At 45.1% G+C, this 19578-nt stretch overlaps 5 protein-coding genes across 15 annotated transcripts in view; 2 read left to right on the top strand and 3 right to left on the bottom strand.

The window, feature by feature from the left end:
* Positions 1-24: 24 nt before the first annotated feature.
* eif4e2 (eukaryotic translation initiation factor 4E family member 2) lies at positions 25-3003 on the top strand. 4 transcript variants are annotated; one of them, XM_088397541.1, is made up of 7 exons: positions 25-182; positions 867-978; positions 1052-1186; positions 1260-1517; positions 1598-1734; positions 2004-2080; positions 2150-3003. In XM_088397541.1, the coding sequence occupies exons 1-6, from the start codon at positions 163-165 to the stop codon at positions 2050-2052; spliced, it is 711 nt and encodes a 236-aa protein (XP_088253667.1). In that variant the 5' UTR covers positions 25-162; the 3' UTR covers positions 2053-2080; positions 2150-3003. The 4 variants fall into 4 exon arrangements, 3 of the variants coding, with proteins under 3 accessions (XP_088253667.1, XP_088253668.1, XP_088253666.1); XM_088397542.1 differs by having other exon boundaries at positions 1598-1738; XR_015862872.1 differs by having other exon boundaries at positions 1598-2080.
* On the bottom strand, positions 570-6098 carry LOC148387390 (phospholipid scramblase 2). The gene is made up of 9 exons (XM_088397539.1): positions 5853-6098; positions 5348-5626; positions 5199-5276; positions 4838-5030; positions 3801-3912; positions 3635-3734; positions 3498-3556; positions 3277-3320; positions 570-2313 (listed from the first exon to the last, which is right to left on the bottom strand). The coding sequence occupies exons 2-8, from the start codon at positions 5613-5615 to the stop codon at positions 3294-3296; spliced, it is 837 nt and encodes a 278-aa protein (XP_088253665.1). The 5' UTR covers positions 5616-5626; positions 5853-6098; the 3' UTR covers positions 570-2313; positions 3277-3293.
* A 148-nt stretch (positions 6099-6246) lies between these two features.
* chrng (cholinergic receptor, nicotinic, gamma) lies at positions 6247-10225 on the bottom strand. Its single transcript, XM_088397536.1, has 12 exons — positions 10078-10225; positions 9874-10010; positions 9752-9796; positions 9343-9467; positions 9114-9269; positions 8124-8221; positions 7653-7853; positions 7470-7584; positions 7293-7407; positions 6913-7177; positions 6713-6846; positions 6247-6652 (listed from the first exon to the last, which is right to left on the bottom strand). Exons 1-12 carry the CDS (start codon positions 10133-10135, stop codon positions 6431-6433), a joined length of 1671 nt encoding a protein of 556 aa, XP_088253662.1. The 5' UTR covers positions 10136-10225; the 3' UTR covers positions 6247-6430.
* A 783-nt stretch (positions 10226-11008) lies between these two features.
* prss56 (serine protease 56) overlaps positions 11009-19578 on the bottom strand; it is a 16669-nt gene continuing 8099 nt past the window's right edge. For 2 of the 3 annotated variants that reach the window (XM_088395370.1, XM_088395371.1), the window contains 15 exons: positions 19025-19259; positions 15551-15789; positions 14783-14941; positions 14460-14714; positions 14143-14332; positions 13909-14017; positions 13648-13804; positions 13443-13585; positions 13220-13379; positions 12959-13147; positions 12686-12856; positions 12403-12578; positions 11811-12288; positions 11626-11732; positions 11009-11519 (listed from right to left, as the gene is read on the bottom strand). In XM_088395370.1, the coding sequence (XP_088251496.1) occupies positions 11346-11519; positions 11626-11732; positions 11811-12288; positions 12403-12578; positions 12686-12856; positions 12959-13147; positions 13220-13379; positions 13443-13585; positions 13648-13804; positions 13909-14017; positions 14143-14332; positions 14460-14714; positions 14783-14941; positions 15551-15789; positions 19025-19110 (2793 nt within the window). In that variant the 5' untranslated portion in view covers positions 19111-19259 and the 3' untranslated portion in view covers positions 11009-11345. The remainder of the gene's footprint in view (positions 11520-11625; positions 11733-11810; positions 12289-12402; positions 12579-12685; positions 12857-12958; positions 13148-13219; positions 13380-13442; positions 13586-13647; positions 13805-13908; positions 14018-14142; positions 14333-14459; positions 14715-14782; positions 14942-15550; positions 15790-19024; positions 19260-19578) is intronic. The other variant, XM_088395372.1, reaches the window with a different exon arrangement.
* Positions 19103-19578, top strand: part of vwa5b2 (von Willebrand factor A domain containing 5B2) — a 9763-nt gene continuing 9287 nt past the window's right edge. For 3 of the 6 annotated variants that reach the window (XM_088395363.1, XM_088395362.1, XM_088395358.1), the window contains exons 1-2: positions 19103-19267; positions 19354-19480. The gene's annotated coding sequence lies outside the window, so the exon portion shown is untranslated. Of the gene's footprint in view, positions 19268-19331; positions 19481-19578 lie in introns of all 6 variants that reach the window. The other 3 variants (XM_088395360.1, XM_088395359.1, XM_088395361.1) reach the window with 3 other exon arrangements.

Here is a 19578-nt window from a genome sequence, read left to right as displayed (position 1 = left end):
GTTGAAAATGATTGATATTGGCATTTAAATCACAACTTGCGCCATAACGACCAACGAAACCCACGGCGATACGCCGTGCGCGTCCACGTCCACGCACCGTGCGCGCCACCCTTCCTGCGGAATTCACCACAGTCGCCCCACGAGACTCCCATTAGGAACATAATGAACAACAAATTTGATGCGTGAGTACATAAGGCAATGTGTGTATCGTCTGCAGTCGTGGAAGTTCCCACTCGGAGCTTGAAAGCAACTTAGATGAGTATTGCTTGGAAAATGAGAGGCGTGTCTGGGGAAAAGCATGCTTTTGCGTTCAATGGTAACCACCAATAAACCCGCGCGAGGTATCGTGCCACGCTGCTGTACAAAATATTTTGTGACACTAAAAGTTACCATATGTCATATTACCCCGGGGATATTCATATGTTGTTAGCTTTAGCTTAGCTCAGGAGGAAGGCTTAGGCCGCAGATCCCCGGTGTGGTAGTGGTTGAATGGCTGGCGAAAGGATGCGGAATCGCCCATTGCGGCCTGAAACAACGCACGGGTAGCTGTCAAAATGACCATGGGGAAGTTTAAAGAGGTGTACATATTTATTTATGCGGATTTTCCACTCATACTGATTTTTACCATGTAATTTCAGGAAGTTTACACTGAGTAAAATCTTTAAGTGTCAATATATACTGCAGACATGCAAGACGTGTGGTCTTCTGGCTTATTGCAGAAATTATAGAGTGAAGATACATACATGCATGCCTGGGTGTGTCTGTAGAACCAGCAGGAAGACTTCTTAAAGAGATCTGACTAGAAGTTAGGGTGAAGGGTCATGAAGGATGAAAACAAGTATAATGTATTTTTCCTTTCACTTCAGTTTGAAAGATGATGACAGCGGTGACCACGAACAGGACCAAGGCTCACCGAAAGACGGTGAGAAGGAAAAAATTGAAGACGATGACAAGGACCAGAACGTGATAAAGAAAAAGGTACGTTTGCAGCGTCTTGTGAGAAACTCTGTTTACAACCACATTACCGTCATCTTCATTTTTTTTGTCATAGATGGTGACTCCAGGGGCGGGTGAGCACCCTCTTCAGTATAATTACACATTTTGGTACTCCAGAAGGAACCCGGGGAGGCCGGCCAGCACTCAGAGCTACGAGCAGAACATTAGACAGATTGGCAGCTTTGCCTCGGTATGTAGGTTCTCATCAAAACAGCTGGACCAGGGGTGGCCCATATTGATTCATCTTGCTGATTTTCCCCAAGGTGGAGCAGTTCTGGCGTTTCTACAGTCACATGATTCGACCAGGAGACCTAACGGGCCACAGTGACTTCCATCTCTTCAAAGAAGGCATCAAACCCATGTGGGAGGATGATGCCAACAAGATGGGCGGCAAGTGGATCATCCGTTTGCGGAAAGGCCTGGCGTCCCGCTGCTGGGAAAACCTGATCCTGGCTATGCTGGGTGAGCAGTTCATGGTTGGCGAGGAAATCTGCGGCGCCGTTGTGTCAGTCCGCTTTCAGGTATATACCCAAAACATAATAATGTAGATAAAAACAACATTTTTGACATGGATGCCTTGGTTGGTACTAACTCCTTCCAGGAGGACATCATCTCCATCTGGAACAAAACAGCTAGCGACCGATCCACCACGTCCCGCATCAGAGATACGCTCCGACGGGTCCTCAACTTGCCCCCCAACACCATCATGGACTACAAGAAACACACGGACAGCATTAAGTATGTATGTCTCGCATCACTTTCTATGACTTCTACCACACACACGCATGCATGCACACATTGTAGAACTTGGTGGAGCTGAAATATTTGTAATCACCTCAAGGAATTTCATTGATGTAAGTTAGTCGTACACTACAATCAACACCTCATGTTTTGTTTTTACATCATGCAAAATCAATTTTTACTTAGGTCGAGAAATTTGTAGTCCGTGGCTGTTTGTGTTGAGGTCAATTGGTGTGAATCTGGAATGATCTGTTGCTCCATTGCAGAGCATGGGAAGACTTCCATGGTCTGGTGAATGCTAGCGGCGGACGTTAGCCCTCCTGCCACCTCACACCTCTACAAGGTTGGCAACCGTTTTGTCTGATTTTGTAATCCAGCAATGTAAGCACGCTTGTGGCCTCCTTGTTTGCAGGTGTGTTTTTATATCACGTCGCTGTGGTGGATGGAGAGGGCAGATCATGTGTCCGGGTGGGGAGGAGGAAACCCGCTGCGTGGATTGACCGAGCGAAGGCCGGGCAACAAATGACGGGAAAGAGCACTCCTTCTTTGGCTCCGCTTGGGTGCGACCAGAAAGCCCTTTGAACAGAAGAGAGAAACTTGCATTATTTTTAGTCAACCAGAGACAACGGATGTCTCAGACTGTTTTTTTTTTAAATCTTTTTTTGTAGCAAGTTGAATTTTAGCGGACTATTGTCCGGCTATTTGCTCAAAAGCTGTTGACAAAAAGTGTTCTTGGCTGAATTCATCAACCTTTTTCTAATTGTTCACGTCACATGACTTCCTCGACCGCTCTCGGGACTCAAACAGGGTTTGTGGTCGAAGTTCTTGTAATACTGTGCTGTGTTTTAACTGCAATTCTTCTGTCCGACTTGACTTTCTACTGTTATCATTTATCTGTAAAGACAGATTGCTGAAGATTGAATCAGTCAGGATTCTCCTTCTCTGACCTGGAAGTAGAATTCCAGAAAGAGAGGAAGAGGCACACTTACACATACTCGGAATCTTACGAATGGACTGCTACGCTGTTCTCAACTAGTCCAAGGAAATGGGCTGTGCTTTAATGCCATCAACCATTTACAATACGGACATTTTCTGCTTTTATCATTTTATATCATGAGTGTGAAGTTTTTTTGTTTTTTTTTCCAATTTTTCTATTGGGAAAACTGTAACGCCACCTTTGTTTGGTGGTGACGATTGGGGAAGATGCAAGTTGGATGTACGTGAAATGGATGAAAAGCAATAAATATGCAGCTGCTGCTCATAAAGCGTCTGCCTTGAATACTTCAATGCTTTTAAAGCCACTGTAAATTGAAAATAAAAATATCTTGTACATTTAACACCACAGAGAAGAGTATTGTAAAAAATAAAATTTATATATCAGAAATAAAATTGGACTAGAATTTCCTCAAAGCAGTCCAGAAGATGTTTTCCATGGCCTCGGCAAAATAAAATTAAGAATAAAGAATGTCAATGTTGGTAAAAACAGAAGTGATTGTTATAATAATATCTAGTTCAGTCAAATGAATTTGAAAATTTTACCTGTAAGTTATCGTCCTTCAGCTCATCTCAAAAAACATGTAATTCTGCAAAAAGAGAAAAACAACAGCAGCATTAGTGACCCTTTCGGGTTTGATGAAACCTAATTCCGTTCTGAAACCAGTTCGGAATTTTTTTTTCGTTTGTAATTAGTAATTAGTTAATTGACCTTTAATGTTCCTCATACCCAATCAAGGAAATTGAGCCAAATGAGCGTCCCTTACCAGTAAGAATGTGGCTGCCAGTAGCAACAGTTTAGTTTGTGAATCCATGTCAAGTGGCACTGAAACATTTCAATAAAATCATAAATGCTCATGTCATTGATTTAAAACACACGTGTACATTCATCTAATCTCCTTACCTTCCATCCCAAAATATTCATGGTCCATGTTATGCTCTTGGTGAAACCCGGGCCATTTCTTCCATATGGTACCGATGTCCTCACCAAAATTGGAGACAATCTAAAAAAAAAAACAATAGATGTGGCTTTTTGGTAAAAATAGGTGTTTCTGGAAAGTGAGCAATACCTGGAATTGCTGATTTGACAAGCATCGAATTGGGCAGCATGGGCCTTGAATTCGGACGGCACACGTTCCGTGGGAGTCTTTGACTTCGAAGAGAGGCGTGAACATGCTCCACCTGGCAAAACAGGACCACAAACACACACTTATCACTTGTGATAGTGTTTCGGCCCTTTCTGGCCATGACCTCTCTCTCTCCCACCACTGGAACGATAGAATCTCCTGCAGCGAGCAACCTGGCAACCGCCAAGCCGGCCTTGATGCTTGATTGCTCCCATTTTCAGCTGTCATGATTCCGCAGCACCAAAATTGTTTGCTCGCTGTCACAGGAGTTCAAACTGGGACAGGCTTTTATTACGGCACAACGGAGGGAATTTTCATACCAAGTAGATCATCCAAAACTTCGCCAGCTTTGTCTCAATTAGACATCCGGCGTTGCTTCTGGAAAACTCTAAAATTCACATCCAAAGCTAGCCGGTGTTATTCTCGAAGCGCCTCCTTGAGCCCCGACCGTTAGGGGGCGCCCAAGAGCATCCGTGCATTTATGTCTGATTTTCTTTGTTGTTGTTCTTTGTTGCTATTCTTATGCTACAAATTATTTGTGCACTCGACTCTATTGGTTAGGTCTCGCGTGGGACAAACGGATTATTTCGGTGTTGCCATTAGTGAACTTTCCCCATTAGGAAGGATGCGGCATTCCTTCCCGCTCACGCTGCTTGGGTGCTGTCAATTGAGGCTCCAAGCAAACAGCTGCTTAGTGCTTCTTTAGACCTCTCTGTGCTATTTCTTGCTCTGGGAGTGGAAAAAAAGAGCATGTGACACGTGCAGTCTGGGAAAGTTGAGATAAGTGTCTCACAATGAGCACAAAAGGCTTAAAGGCTTCGTTCCTACATGTGAAAGAAAAAGGCCGCAGGTGTTGTCGTGGCTAAAATCTAATCACAGTAGATGTTCCTCATTACCCATTTAAAGAAATAAAAATACTCTTAATAATCTTCATTCTTTTTAATGCAAAAGATAATTTGGGATGCTCGGGTGTGGCCGACCTTTGACACACGGTGCCGATGAGCTGCTTCTGGCCCGTGTAGGCGCTTATTTCCATCAGGCAACAGCCAAGGCAGCAGGCATCCACCCTGAGAGGTCTGTCCAAGAAGAAAACCTGGTGGCCCTGCTGGTCGAAGCCCTGCAAGGAGCAGGATCGAGCTGGACCACAACACTGAAGGCACACGCAGGAACTCTCTGAAAACAAGGAAGGAAACACATGGAGATATAGTTCATGAAAATGACTCAAAAAATGTACATTGATGACATTTAAATTGATTTACATTTATAAAGAAAAAAATTAATGACATTTTAAAACAAAGGAAACTTTTGAAAAATAATGTAGGTCAGATTGCGCAATAGTACCTTCCACCGCCACAAACAACTGGGACCTGCTGGCACCCGTGGCAATGCTGTAGATCCTCTGAGGAACACACTGCGGACCTACAAGTAGAAGCAAATCATTTGGGAGCGGATCTACAAATATACGTTTGGTCCAAGAAGACAGAGCTCACCCTCAAGTTGCGGTCTGGCAGTGATATGAAACTGACTGACATCATCCAGCACACTCAAAGAGTTGGAGGAGCCTCCCGCGCCATCCTCGCTCCTCAGCACACCCGGAACCTGCTCACCTGACATTTGAGGAGCTTTGCATCCGTGTGGGTGAGGTTGGCACTCGCACACAGGACTGCATTTGTTCTGGAAGGCTCGGAAAATAACGCGGATGTGATTCTCTCGTTCCAGTTGGCCGTAGGGAAGAGGTTGATTCGTCACGGTGGACATGGTAGCAAGACCTAAGATGTATCAAAGTCAAAAACGAAATCACGTAGAAAGAATCACAAAAACCCGTCGAGTTCATCTTCACTGTTTCGTTAAGGCCCGAGATCACTTTGTTGACATTACAACACTCGTTAATGACGTTTATGGCATTGTAAATTCTAGATCCAGACATTAAACTGCGACGTGATCATTAAAAGTAAATGGGTGTCGTAAAATAGTTTTTAAAAGTTCTTTGCTTACCTTCACTCGTCAGGCCCCCATCCTTGTAATGTAAGAGTGAGCTGAACCAAAGTGTGTGTGTCCATGATGTGAAGAGCGGGTTGGGTTTGTTCGCTCTGTGTGCCAATATTCACGTAGTAATGTTTGGCTTAGTGACTGTGTGTCTAGAGAGCTTCTCACCCGCCTCTGTTGCCATGACAACCGGCCGGATCTGCCTTTTGTTGGGGTCTAAAGGCAGCATTCGGCCGTGTAATTGAAGTCCTGGAAGGGGGGGGGCTCTAAGTCTGTGTTTGTTGGTCGTACCCAAGGTGGCAGGTTGGACACCGAAAATAAAGTTGGCACAAATCAAGCCAGGCAGTGTATGAAATATAATGAGAAGAACGTCTAAAAATAAAATCAACATCGACAAACAGAATGCGATTTTTCCAAATTTTTAAGGAACATTTCGTTTGTCATAAAATGTTATGTAAAACATAAAACAGGGTTCCTGGATGACAACCGTGGAGCTTTCCATCACCAGAAAAATCATATATTTTTTCACATCCAGTGACTACAACTGAAGTTTGAATCCTGAAAGAATAATCATGAGGTGATCTGCTTCAACCCAGCAGGTCTTCTACTGGCCTGGTATCAGGTAGACTTGTGAGATTTTCTGTCATGGGAAGGTACTTCTTTGGATCCCCCGGGAAGGGTGAAGAAGGCGGCTGGTTGAAGTGACCCAACAGGAAGATGGCGATGGTGCCGACAAAAAAAAGCAAAGCCATGACAATGAAGCAGACCCGGTCCATAACCCGGGCGACCCGAATCCACTCGTCATTCTCCTGAGAGGAACAACGAGATCATTACTCGGCAAACTACAACAAAGATTGTGAGTCGTTTACGTTTTGATAGGTGTTTTGTTGCTTTGTCGTCTCTGCGATGCGTTTACACGAAGCGACGCACTGTTTGAGTTCCGGGGCAGCTTTAGCCAAACTTAGACTGAGTCGCTCGGCGGTTCCCTCGTCTGGGCCTTTTTCTAGTAAATACAAAGCAAACCTGAGTATCATCGCTCCTCATAATGAGACCTATCGTCTATACTTACCCAATGTTTCGAGGACTGACTTCATCAGTCCATTTCTCTCTTTGAGTCGAGCAAACATGAGTTCGGTCCGAGCTGTTCTCAGGATATAGTCCTCCGCCTTGTTGATGAGCGTCATGGAGCTGCGGCGCCGGCACGGGGCCGGATGTACTTCGTTCCTTTCGTCGACTCCGCCGTCACCTTTGTCGGGTTCAGCGGAGGCGTCGTGATCGGGTGTCCAGGGCTGCATTTGCATCCTCAACAGCCGAGGCAGAACGTTCAGAAAGATCTGAAAGCGAGATACAAGGTGATCTGAAGCCATGAAGGGTCCATCCTTTCTTTGCTACCCTCCAACAAAGAAAGGGAAATGTGTTTTATCAGAGTCAATAATTTAAGGAGCTTACCTTTCTCACTTGGTCTGACATCAGGTGAGTGCTTGGTGTTCTCAGCGAAACATTGAGAACCACCACGCAGTTCATCACCACAACGGTGGTCACCGACATCACAAACATCAGATACCTGCGGTGGAAGAAGGTCGTTGTAGAGCGGAAAAAAGAAAAATCTTTCAAGTTCAGACTTACTTTCCAATAAGAGGAACCGCCTTGGACGTCTCTGGAACCTTTCGAGCAATGAGGAAGAGGAACACGGTCTGGCCCAGAAGAGTGGCAATGGACATGGTGCACTTCTGGCCACCGGCTGCAAAAGAAGCAATGCTAAGCTTATGTGTCAACTTTGGAATCTGAAGATTGACGAAAAAGAAACACCTTTGGCGGGTAGGAAGTAAACAAGCAGGCAGAGAGAAGAAAAGAGCACACATGGTGCGATGATATTAATGATGTAGAAGAGGGGCTTTCTCTGGATGATGAGGAAGAAGATCAACTCTTGGTATTCCAGGTCGTCTTTGGTAAACTGGCTGTTGATCACCTTCTTTGCTGGCCTGTGTTTGATGGCCCATTCTCCATTTTCTAGGGAAAGTCAAATGGGCCAAAAACCATTTTTAGAAATTTTAAATCAACTTTATTGAATCATTTAACTACATATTTATATATTTATTTATTCATTCATTTATTTATTTCTTCATTTTGTAGACAGTGTTGTTTTTTTTTTTTTGTGTCACGCAGCTCTACCAAGCTGTTCTTTGCTGACCACGTTGTCACGGCAATGAGAAGTGAATGTGGACTCAAAAACGTGAACGACAGCATGTAGTGTGACGATTCGTGATATGTGCGTCGTACCCGTGAAAGCCTCAGGGTCAATGTCAACCCACTCCAGAGTTTGGTTGTTCTCCTTTTTTAGAACAAGTTCAATCTCATTGGCGCTGTAGGTCTGGGAGCTGCACACAAAGACAAGAGATATGGTCTGCCAGCACAATGGAAAACAAACATTTATTTCCTTTCACAGGACAGCAACATGAAAAGCGACTTTGAATGGTACTTTTGTCTCGGGTTTGGACACCGCAAGGTCTATTTCAGCACAAAGACAAGCTGACGTGGGAACATGCAGCTTGGAGCCAGGATTCTAGAAAACTGGAGTCATAAGTCTAGAATAGTTTTTTTTTTAGAAGGAACCTAACTTCTAACTTTTTTTCTTTGTGTTTTGCTTCTTTCTCAGAAACAGACAAAACATACACAAAGACAGTATTTTTGTAGTCCAGACACACTATGTAGATTTTATAATTTATCTCATGTAGATTTCTTCCAGTACCGTATTTTCCGCACTATAAGGCGCACCGGATTATAAGGCGCACCTTCAATGAATGGCCCATTTTAAAACTTTGTCCATATATAAGGCGCACCAGATTATAAGGCGCACCTTCAATGAATGGCCCATTTTAAAACTTTGTCCATATATAAGATATATACTTTTGGCCCGCAGGCCGGACTTTGGACACGCCTGCTGTAGTGGCTCAATATTGGTCCATATATAAGGCGCACCTGATTATAAGGTGCACTGTCGGCTTTTGAGAAAATTGGAGGTTTTTAGTTGCGCCTTATAGTGCGGAAAATACGGTATATCAATTTGACATGGTCGGCATAATATCTCACAAATGTATCAAAAAAAATATCTGTATGTTCACATATGCTTGTCTTTTTGTGATATTAAAAATATGAGACCAAGATGGATCACTTCAAAACTTTTGCCATTATTAATGTAGCCTATAGCATGTACAATTTTATTAGTGAGAGAAAATGATTCAAACACCAGTAATCAATCGTTAGACCCACCGGAAGACCATTGTGCAGTTCTGCCAGTCGAAGGGGAAATAGTTGACAGTGATGGCACAGGCGCTGCGGTAGATGGCAGGAGGCAACCAGTAGACGCAGCCGTTAGGAGACACCAACGCGTTGGAATACAGCGCCACTTCAAATTGGCCATCCACACTGCACATAAGTTTGGGGAAATGTTCATATGAACACTTAACATGCTTACGAGAGATTTGCTCGAATGTCTGACTTGTTCTCCAGGATGACATCAGGGAGCCAGATTATCTTGGAGGGGACACGGAGCTCCCAAGTGATGTTCTTGTATAAAGCGGATCGAGGTGGCTGGTCCCATCTGAGTCTGTAGTCGCACCATTGCTGCGAGGAGAAAAGAAAATTGAGATCATGCTTCAATTCAATTTATTGTGCTGCTTCTTCAGGTGTGCCTGTCTTGACCACTAGAGGTCAGTATAATACAGTCATGCAGACACAAATGAAGAAGAGTTTTTTGTGGAGGATAAATAATATATGCCTCTGAGTATTGTGACATTGTCTACATGTGTCGGACCACTGTTTTTACAATTTTTTTTGTGTCGATATACAGCGCTCCAATCTCAAAAAAGTTTGTAAATAGTTTTCAAAGTCAATCTGATGCAGATTACCATTTCGATCCAAACGCTAGTCATCAGGGCCTCCTCCTTTTCATTCTGAAACGAGAATTATTTATCATTCTTGTATCATCTGTCGCTATGCTCGTCAAGATCCCATTCAGAAGCTTCCTCACCAGGGAGATGAGGTTGGTAAGGGTCATCTTGACTGTCACCTGAGTGACATCGCCGCTGTTCTCGACGGGCCGCACCTTCTTGTTATAGCCTTTCATTAAGTCCTTGAAAAGTTCTCCTTCGAGGTTGAGGGCGAACGCTGCTCACAAACACACACAGCACAGACTGAGGAAATCGAAGCACATTCACAGCAAACGTGCTCTTACCTGTGGTAGAAATCGTAAATATCCTCAGGAGAAATGACACAGAGAGAAGAGAAGCCATCTGCACGTGTGTGTGTTGTTGATGTTCTGCTCTGACAAAACTTTATGAACGCAGAAACACATGCCCAACACTTAATGGACCTGCTGGTTTTGTGGCTTGTGTGTGTGGGGGTGTGTTTCCCAGCACAAGCTGAACTTTAATTCCAGTGCTGCATTGTCAGCTGTCACAACAATACACACACACATGCACACACACACAACCTTTTGCCAGTCAGACTTCTTAAGCGAATAAAATAGGTTATGGACAAATTTATCATTGGAGTCAACACTGAGTCTTTAGTAAGCAAATTAAAAAAAAAATGAATGAGGAGCGATAGAAGTGTAAAACAAAAGAACAAAGGTGAACAGATGCTAAGTCTGGCTCATTTGCAGGCAGCATCTATGAAGGCTGATCAGGCTTTGTGAAGATTGGGTTATGCTGCTGGCACATTGACCACTCACTATCAGATATCAGCCCGTGCGTCACAAACAAACGACACACTTCCCAGACATCTCCAAAATGTTTTCAAAATGTCGGGAGTATTTGTCGGGTGTGTTTAAGCGGCTGTCCTCAACTTGATTGAAATTAGAAGCTGAGCCACTTGAATGCTTCTTGGGATCATTTTGACAGTTTTACAATTTGGATAATGATTTGGAATCTTATCCTGGAACAAGGTGGATAGGAGAAATGTTCACAGCAGCTGCTCTGTTGACGTTAAGGCTTACTCTTAATGGTTGGTAGGTTGGGTTCATTGTGGGGTCACAGTACCAGCCAATCAGTGCTCAGGTGCAGGATGCAACTTGGCCCCGCCTCCACTCACACAAGCATCCAACATTTGCTCTGGAACGACAAGCCTCAAATGCCATGATGTTAATAAACGTATACATACACACGTCACTCATACTGTATTTATTTTTTTGCTTTTACAAAAATACAAATGATTTTCTCTATAAAAATAAATAAGATATGAACATTATAGACAGTCCGTGTCCTTCACAAGAGGTTCAACCTTTGCAAAAGACTTTGTGGCAATATGGAGAATAGAATAACTTAGAGTTTGTACAGATTCATAAGTTAGACAAGGCTGTTGTGAGAGCTGCTTGACAGCTGGATGGATACATTCATAGTTTTTTCCTCCAGGATCCTCTCCACAGTAGGAAACAACTGTTTGAGTCCCACCACGAGGACCAAAGGTGGCCCCTCCATTTTTCTTCTTACGCTTCCGAGGACGTTAAGTCTTCAGGGCCTCCAGCGCTAAAGAGATGATCCTTGGCACGCTGCGGTAAAATGATTCATTTTCCAGGCCTACGAGACTGTAGAAGGTCAGAGGTCGTCCTCCTATGACAGCTCTGAGCCTTGCTTGATAAAGTCCTCGATCGTTCTTGGAGCTCAGATCGACTAAGACCTGAAAAGAGTGAATCCCAATGAATCAAGGTGATAACCGACCATTAATTTGTCCCACTACGTAACATTAGTGCTTCTGAATTTTATCGTGGTGAAGAAGGAAATACCTCTTGGAAGCTCATACGGAGGTTCTTGTTTGGGATACTCAGCACCCAGTGGTACGAGTCTCTCACTTGACTGACTCGTTGTGAAGTCTCTCGAACACCGGGACAAACTATGAGAAGGATCCAAACATTTTAGAGCGATGGATGGACTGCCACCGTAACGCTACGAGCTGTCGGAGCGGGCTTACCTTTGCCACCGGGACCGGGTGTCTGTCTCTTATGAAGAAGGCTTCTTTGTCTTCTGTGACGATTGAAAGGATGACCAGCGTGCACGATCTGAGGCTGAGATGTGGTCTTTGCGAGCTCTCCCGTAATCATCGGGAGAACTGTAGTTGATGCTGACACAAGCGGTTTGTCCCACGTGGCATCAGGTGAAGGGTCAAATGCTTCCTTTTGTGTCTCATCGCTCGGTGTCCGCAATTCCTCAATGCCGGTCATTAGTGCCGTTAGAAGCGACCAAGGCTTCTGAGATTTGAGGGAAGCGAAAGGACCAGTGTTGCTTTGCAGCCCTGCGGAAGATGTTGGAAGAAGAGGAGGACGGTCCTGGAGATAAGATGGATCCAAGCGGAGGGTGGGCGGAGCCGTTTTGGAGTCAAGTTTGGAGCGTAACGCTGAGATAATATTTCGGTATTCCTTCTCAAGCTGGAGGACCGAGTAGTCCCCTGCCTAGAAGCAAAAATTAATAAATATGGATTAGCTCCCATGTTTGAAAAAAGAATGAAATACAATTATTTGCCTTTTTAATTAATTCATGTCAATCAGTTTTCGACATTTTGGTACCTGTAAGAACATTTTTTCTTCCTGTGTGGTGTCATTGGGCTGTGTCTCCATGTTGTCAGCGATGGTTACCAAGTAATTCTCCCAGTCCTCTACCGAAGGGCCTAACGCCTTGAACAAAGCTGGAGGAACTGAAGAGGAACCTTGCTCCATTGGTGTCACGGCGCCACCTTGCTGCTCTGCAATGAATAACACACCTGTTGCTGTTCTATTTTGCAGTGACTGTTGGAAACATTGTCTATAAAATTTTCCGTTGACGTTCTCAAGGTGCTGGGACTGTTTGTACCTTTCATCTCCACCTCTCTCTTGTCTCTGCTGTGAGAAAAAGCCGTGCTGTAGATGTGTTCGACCAGTTGAGGGAGCGTCTGGGTGAAGAAGGTTAAGTCCACTTTGTCTCTGATGTAGTCTTCAGCACTCTGGAGCAGGTCCAGCAGAGTCTGCAGGAAGGAACGTAGCTCTACGCGCAAGATAGTAAGAGGGGGGGAAGATCACAGATAAATAAATTAATAATAATAATATGAAAAAAAAAACTTGTGCATTTTTGAAGAATGCTACGTACGACATTTCTTGAAACGTGTGAGACATTTGTCCTCGGCCATTCGGCTGCAAACGTTGCTCGGCTGGCCAGGAGGGCAGGTGAGTGTGTAGAAGCGACACAGAGTGCTGAACTCTGACCTTTGCTCCTCCTCTGTCATTTCTGTAGTTTTTAGAAGTTCCGGGCATGTGGGTTCCCTGCTGCCAAATGATTCTGAGAAGCAGTCACAAACAGATGTGTCAATATTACAATATTTACTCTTGTTGAATTGTTCCTCAAACTTACTTTGGATTTCAACTTGAATCCAGTCAGAAAAAGCAGACACGCGGGTATAAACTCCAGGCTTGCCCTTCTCCCCGCATCCATCTCCCCAGGACGTGATACCGTGAAGCTGGAAGCGACCGGAAATTCTGTCCTGGTAGATCAGCGGACCTCCGGAGTCACCCTATATTGGAGTCACACCAAAATAAACATCTGCCAGCTCTCCAAGCAGTTTTGCAGCACCCACCTGGCAGGAGTCGATCCCTCCTGATAGATAGCCGGCACACAGCATGGTGTTGGTGACCAGCTCTTTGCCCAGCGCGTTCTTACACGTGTTCTGAGGCAGTAGAGGAACTTTGGCCTCCATTACAATGTCAGCAGATGGTCCATCTACATAGATAACAAGCATCGTTACTCTCTGGAAGACACGTGAAAGTCGTCATCATACGCACCTTCATAGAGGGAACCCCAGCCTGCCACCAGACAAGGGCTACCAGTAGGGGGCTCCATCCCAGAGGGCAGACACACAGGGGTGACCCGCTCAGACAGAACCACTGGAGATGTTAACTCCACCAGGGCGATATCGTTGTTAAACGTCTTTGGGTTGAACTGTAAGACATTTAAGACGTGACTTGAGGGATGCTTGTGGATATTCTTATTCATCCGGCTTAATTCAATGAATGTTTTACTTTTAGCAATGTATGCTAGGCTACCTTAGGGTGAGGGATGATGCGGTTGACTTTGAGAACCTGCTCGTCGGGGTCGGCCTTGGTGATGTCAAACTCGCCCACTACGGCCGTCCAGTAGCTTTCGCTGCGGCTCCTGTGCAGATGAAGAATCGTGGTGAAGGTCTGATCCAGTACATGGTATGTTAATGTGCCATTAAAACAGGCCCAGATTTCACGTAAAGTAATGATGATGACATTTTTCCTGAAGTAAAATCTTACCCAGCGAAACAGTGTGCTGCAGTGACCACCCAGGAGCTCTCCACTAGAACTCCTCCACACATCAAGCCCCCATCGAGCTGCAGATTGACTAACCAGGGCCAGCTCCCCGGCGGTGCAGGGGACCCACCCACGATTCTGGAACGAGGCTGGGTTACGTTATGCGTCGACGATGACCTCTGACCACACACGGCTGCGGGCGTAGACATAGACGGTCATCAGGGAGCGTCATGAATTCAACTCGCCAATTTGCGCCTTGAAAGCGGAATCATCTAAAATGAATCTACCGAAATTATTTTCAGAAGTATGTATTCCCTCACCCTGCACATGGCTCTGAGTGGCGGGTTCCAGGTTCTGCATTGTGTTAAGCAAGCTGCACTGGAGGACGCGGGCGCTGCAACTCTCACCCATGATTCGGATGCAGCTCTCTTTGTCCAAATTGCCGACTTGACAGCGGCGTTGGTAGAAAGCGCAGGCCTGGCTCAGGGCCCAACTCCGCTCGCCTTCATCTTGAAGCTTCTGCGCTTTGCTGATGACATCGCAGCTGGGTTCTGCCAAGGCGTTGGCGGGAGAAGCTGGAGATTGGAGAGTCGGCGTTAATGAGTCGTTCGCGGGAGATGATGACGTGAATGGCGATTCTTACTGCAAGATCCAGAGGGCTGCCCGCAGTCCTGAAACAAGCAGGGAGCACAGCCCCTGCAGCCCGCCTCCGCCCGACTCCTCTCGGACGATGCTCGGTCCAGAGCGGACAGGGCGCTGCTCATGGCTGCCTCTAGGACCACTGTGCCACGATCGGACAGAGCTGCAAAAGTAGGAATTGAAGCTCAAATTTGAATAAATCCAGCAAGTTTCATCCATCATCTACTGATGAGTCTAAACTGAAAATTTGCAAGCCCCCTTTTTTCTTCTCATGCTGCACTTTGAGCTGGTTGGCAGCGTGTGGGTAGGCTCGCTCACGCTCAATGCGCCGCCGACACTTTCCACGCTTCAATCGGGCCGCCGAGCCCCCAGCTCCCCCCCCTTTGCACCCGACAACATCACAGGAAGGACACTAACAACAGAGATGCTGATTGAAGTACTTCATTAGAGGGCCGACGCTGAGCGGGCGGGCAGAGGCTGGCTGGCATGGATGGACGGACCCAGGGGGGGCACGGACGGGCAATTTGAAACTCACAAAGCTTCACCCATTATCATGTCATTGCTGTTACCAAAGCTTGATCAGATATCACTTTTCGCTTAACTCGTTCACCGCCATTGACGTCAAAATTCCATTGTGTTGGTAGTGAATAAATTGATTGGACTTTACTACAAATAATGAATCCGTGCTCTCGGTTACAAACTTAACATTTCACTCATGCTGATCAAGAAAGGTCGAATATCTCAAGACACACATCTAACGAGCTGTGTTTACCTTTGAGTGCACTCTGGGGCATCCTGTAGACTTCTCTGCCCGCTGGAGCAGCCGGTAAGCAGCCCAAGCCGGCGAACAGCAACGATAAGAGTACCAGCATGGTGTCCGGCATCCGAGAGACACTTGGCGATACCGGAGAGAATGCCGAGATGATGCTGGCCTGACCGTGTCCAGGTTGGTGTCTCCTCTGCAAAAGGCTTTCTCCCTCCTCCTGATTGTCCGTGACGCAGGGCATCTGTCTGTAAATTTTTGGTGGAGGAACAATAAGTGGCTCCTGATTGCTCCCCAGTATATATAGAGTCTCCAGGAGGACACCAGAATGGGGGAGGAGAGGAAAGGGCCAAGGGAGGGGAGGGGAGAGATGCTCCCATGCAGGGCCAATACACAAACAGATGAATTCATTAAGACTGTGACAGCAAATCGGGCGCAACTTGCCAAGGCCGGACATCACAAAGAGGTTTGGTTCTGTGAAAGGAGACGCACGGGGAGGGGAGGGAAGGGGAGGGGGGGGGGGTGACGGGGCAAAGGCGGACCGATTGGCCGGGCGGCAGGCAAGGGGGTGTTGTTTGAATGAATTAATGGGAGAGGAAGCGGGAGAAAGTTAGAGCGATAAGGATATGGGCTGATGTGAAAATGGAGGGGAGGAATGTAGCACCAAGTGACGGGACGCGGCGTGAGCTCGGCTATCAGAGGGGGAGGGAGGGGGTGAGGGAGGCCGAGGGGGAGGGGGGGGAGTGTCTGCCATTCTCCGTGCCTCTCAAAGAGGGCATTGTACCCCGGCGTCCCTCTGAGGACGCCCGCATCAAAGGCGTCCCCCGGGCATCACTTGGCCGCCGCCTCCATTGATCACTTACACTCTTTTATCCCGCCCATTAAAATATTGTCAGTTCACATCACTTTTGTCTTTCTCTGCTGAACTCTGCTTTTGTTATATAAAAATACAGGACGCGAGTGCTCAAGAACATTAAGTCAAACATTTTCTTTTCATCTTTGCTGTTGCACGCAACAAACAGACACTGGGTGTTTTTACTCATTTTCACTTTTTTGTGATTTGACTTGCGAGTAAAAAATTTGCACAGCCGAAAGCTTTACAGCAGAGGTTGAACTCCAGATTTGGACCGTCAAGTCATATCGATCAATGTTTATCAATGATCGTCAATCATGTTTCATGTAATAACGATATGGCCGGCGACAAAAATGACTTTGACAACCTAGCGCTTCATGCTTAATTCATTTCATAATAAAAATTCATAGTAAAAAAACGAATCCTTTAAATGCTCATTGAGCTGAATTCCCCCAAAAAAGTTTAAATTAAAAATTTCCCCCCAGATGTTTCTCTCTCTCATTAAGGGAGTAATAAAAACGTATTTTATTCATGAAAGATATTTCAAAATAAATAGTCCAATTATTCAGATATCAGAAATTTGCTTTGTCAAATATAATTAAAAATAAAAAGTCTCCCACAGCGGCCCTGTCAACAAAACTATGACTTTGGAAGTGGCGTAAAAAAACAAACAGACATTTCATCCCCGTCCGAGTTTTGTTGTCTGGTTGTGTGCAAGGCCCCCCCAGCCCCCTCCGTGCACCCGTGTAGCACAATGGCCCCCGAGATGTGAAAGCGGTCTCAGGCGGGGCAGAGCGGGAACGCCGTGGGACAAACAAGCGGCACTCTTTCTTTTCCTCCTTTCCCTCCCTCCGTTTGCTTTGATGTGCGATGATTCTTCTGTTCATCCCTCAAGTGGGAATCGGCGCCGGACGATATTTTCTAACGGTGTTACAGAAAAAACCTGTTGAGTCTTTTGTATTCTTAAGATAGGAGCCATTTTTTTTTGCTTTGACCAGCAAACAAAAATTATAGATAGGCCCACAGTCATGTGTAAAATGTTGGCCACCCCACTGAAAGATTTCTCACTACGCCCCTGGCTGGGACAGAGACTCAACCAAGGCATCATTCTTGATACGGCTCGATTTCACGAGATTCTCCGTGCCAATCCGGCACATATGAATAGCTGAGGTAAAGGTGAAAAATGTTACAAACAGGAATCAGTGTGATACAGCAAATTTCTTGCATCACAAATGATAAATGTGTTTGAAGGTGACGCTAGGCAGGCTAGCAGCGATACACGCATCACCATCCGGCTTGCTGGCCGAGAAGAAGAAACAACACAATGCTGCATATTGAGGAGGACCTTGACAACAATCGTGTTGAATAACACCCCGATATTGTCTTCGGTTATGAAACCATTTTCAGCCATTGTCTCAGGGGGAAAACAATTGAAATCTAGGTCAGTGGGCTACACAAGGGAGAAGAAGTGCTTCTCGCAGACGGACACTTAAAGCCCCCGACGATTGTCAAAGCAACTTGTCTGCACAGACCTCTATTGGGTCATCAACTGTCTTTAAATGTGCACGAGTTAATGATGCTACCAAGTTATCAAAATGGATGGATGTTTATATAATATGCATGGAAACTCCAGCGTTGCCTTTGGTCAGGTGTAAAATGTCGTCCTAGTTATGTAGGATTAGGTTCTTTACTTTGGTATTATCTGACCGCCAAAATAAGATTCCAGATTATGGGTGATGTAATTCCAAATTTAATCTGGCTCCCCTGCTCAGAATTCATATTTGTTGGTGGCATATCTTTTATTATCATGAACTGAATTTGCATTTGGACAGCCAAACTGTATATTTTGGAACCCTTAAACCTCAATGTGTGAAAAAAAAAAAAAAAATGCAGGTCGGCCAGTAAGAGAAGGCTGACATCTAGTGTCATAATGTTGGAATGTGCTGTTCTCCTCACACACTGGCAACGCGAGGATATTTTTCCAATCTTTTTATATGAAACAAAATATATGTGTCTGCTGTCTATCCTACCAAATTGGAGTCACAGTCTTTCAAAGTAAGGTGCTTTGGATTGACTTTTATCTAGTCACACACCTGCAGGCTCTCTGCCACACAATGAAGCTATTCAGTAAACTATCCAAAAAAAAAAATCACATTTGGACCTTCCACTAGTTGGGTTATTCATATCACCCAAGAAATCTGGTTAAACGAATAACCCGATTTTTTCAATTGGTAGTCAGTCACTTTTTGAGCCAATAATTCAGTAACCCAAAATGTTTTTTTTTTTAAACCCAACAGTTTTTTTACTGCAGTTTGTTTTTAAAGTGTTCTTTCAATTCAAGTTGAATTGAGTTGAGTTACCTCAACAGCAAAAATTTAGAGGCAAAAAATACTTTCTGTTCAAATAGTTGTACTATGTTCATCTTGTTTTCAATTTTCAATTATTTTACTGGTTCTTTTATCACAAACAAATTATTTAGGTTTCAAATTCCCCCTAAAAATTGCACTTCAATAACAAGTTGACGGTTTTTAAAATATGTTTTCTAAACTTCACACAATGCCGAGAGACAAAAATAAGGATAAAGCATGAGTAGTGTAGTTTAGTGCTTGTTATGCAGCTTCTTTGCTCACCTCCAGTCGCCTGCAGCATCTCTCTGACTGATTCCTACTCCACCTCTCACTCTCTCCCCCTCCCTCTCTCTCTCGGTCCAGGCCATTAGTCGTGAATTATGGTGCTGCCACCATCACAGCCAATTGTCTGGATGAGAAGCAGGCTGTGCCTCACTTTGCCTCGTCGTGTGTTCGCCTCCGGCCAAGTGGCGGGTCTCGCCGTGGAGAGGCTGCCGATCATCTCTGCGGTGTTGATCTGAGCAGGTAAGGGAAGAAAAATGTCATGTTGCGTGCTGGTCTGAATTTTGGCTCACATATTGGGAGAAAGGTGTCAAACTTTCATATGTTAGGAATCCATTCCAAAGTGTCTTGGTGAAGTTATAGTGGTAAAAGGTGACAAAGCTGGAAGCAGATGTGCGTCGGGATGCAGTGGCCGGACACAGCAGCATATCGTTATACTCAATATTGAACAGCACAGTGAGTATCCGTGCATTATTTATTTATTGATTTATTTTGACTTACATACTTTATTGATTGTAGTTTTGGAATGTGCGGAACTTTACATCTGTTTTTAG

Source organism: Syngnathus floridae, chromosome 14 (assembly GCF_059516105.1).
Source record: "Syngnathus floridae isolate MCC-2025c chromosome 14, RoL_Sflo_1.0, whole genome shotgun sequence".
NCBI classification, from domain to species: Eukaryota; Metazoa; Chordata; class Actinopteri; order Syngnathiformes; family Syngnathidae; genus Syngnathus; species Syngnathus floridae.
This window is presented reverse-complemented; position numbering and strand designations above follow the sequence as displayed.

Coding starts and splice junctions, on each gene's coding strand:
- LOC148387390 (XM_088397539.1), bottom strand. CDS start 5,615: ATGTCCACCGTGACGAATCAACCTCTTCCCTACGGCCAACTGGAACGA. Junction 5,277..5,347: donor TGCCAGACCGCAACTTGAGG/GTGAGCTCTGTC, acceptor TTCTACTTGTAG/GTCCGCAGTGTGTTCCTCAG. Junction 3,557..3,634: donor TGAATATTTTGGGATGGAAG/GTAAGGAGATTA, acceptor GAAATGTTTCAG/TGCCACTTGACATGGATTCA.
- chrng (XM_088397536.1), bottom strand. CDS start 10,135: ATGGCTTCTCTTCTCTCTGTGTCATTTCTCCTGAGGATATTTACGATT. Junction 7,854..8,123: donor TGACCCTGAGGCTTTCACGG/GTACGACGCACA, acceptor GACTTTCCCTAG/AAAATGGAGAATGGGCCATC. Junction 7,585..7,652: donor TTACTTCCTACCCGCCAAAG/GTGTTTCTTTTT, acceptor CTTCTTTTGCAG/CCGGTGGCCAGAAGTGCACC.
- eif4e2 (XM_088397540.1), top strand. CDS start 163: ATGAACAACAAATTTGATGC. Junction 183..866: donor ATGAACAACAAATTTGATGC/GTGAGTACATAA, acceptor CTTTCACTTCAG/TTTGAAAGATGATGACAGCG. Junction 1,518..1,597: donor TTGTGTCAGTCCGCTTTCAG/GTATATACCCAA, acceptor AACTCCTTCCAG/GAGGACATCATCTCCATCTG.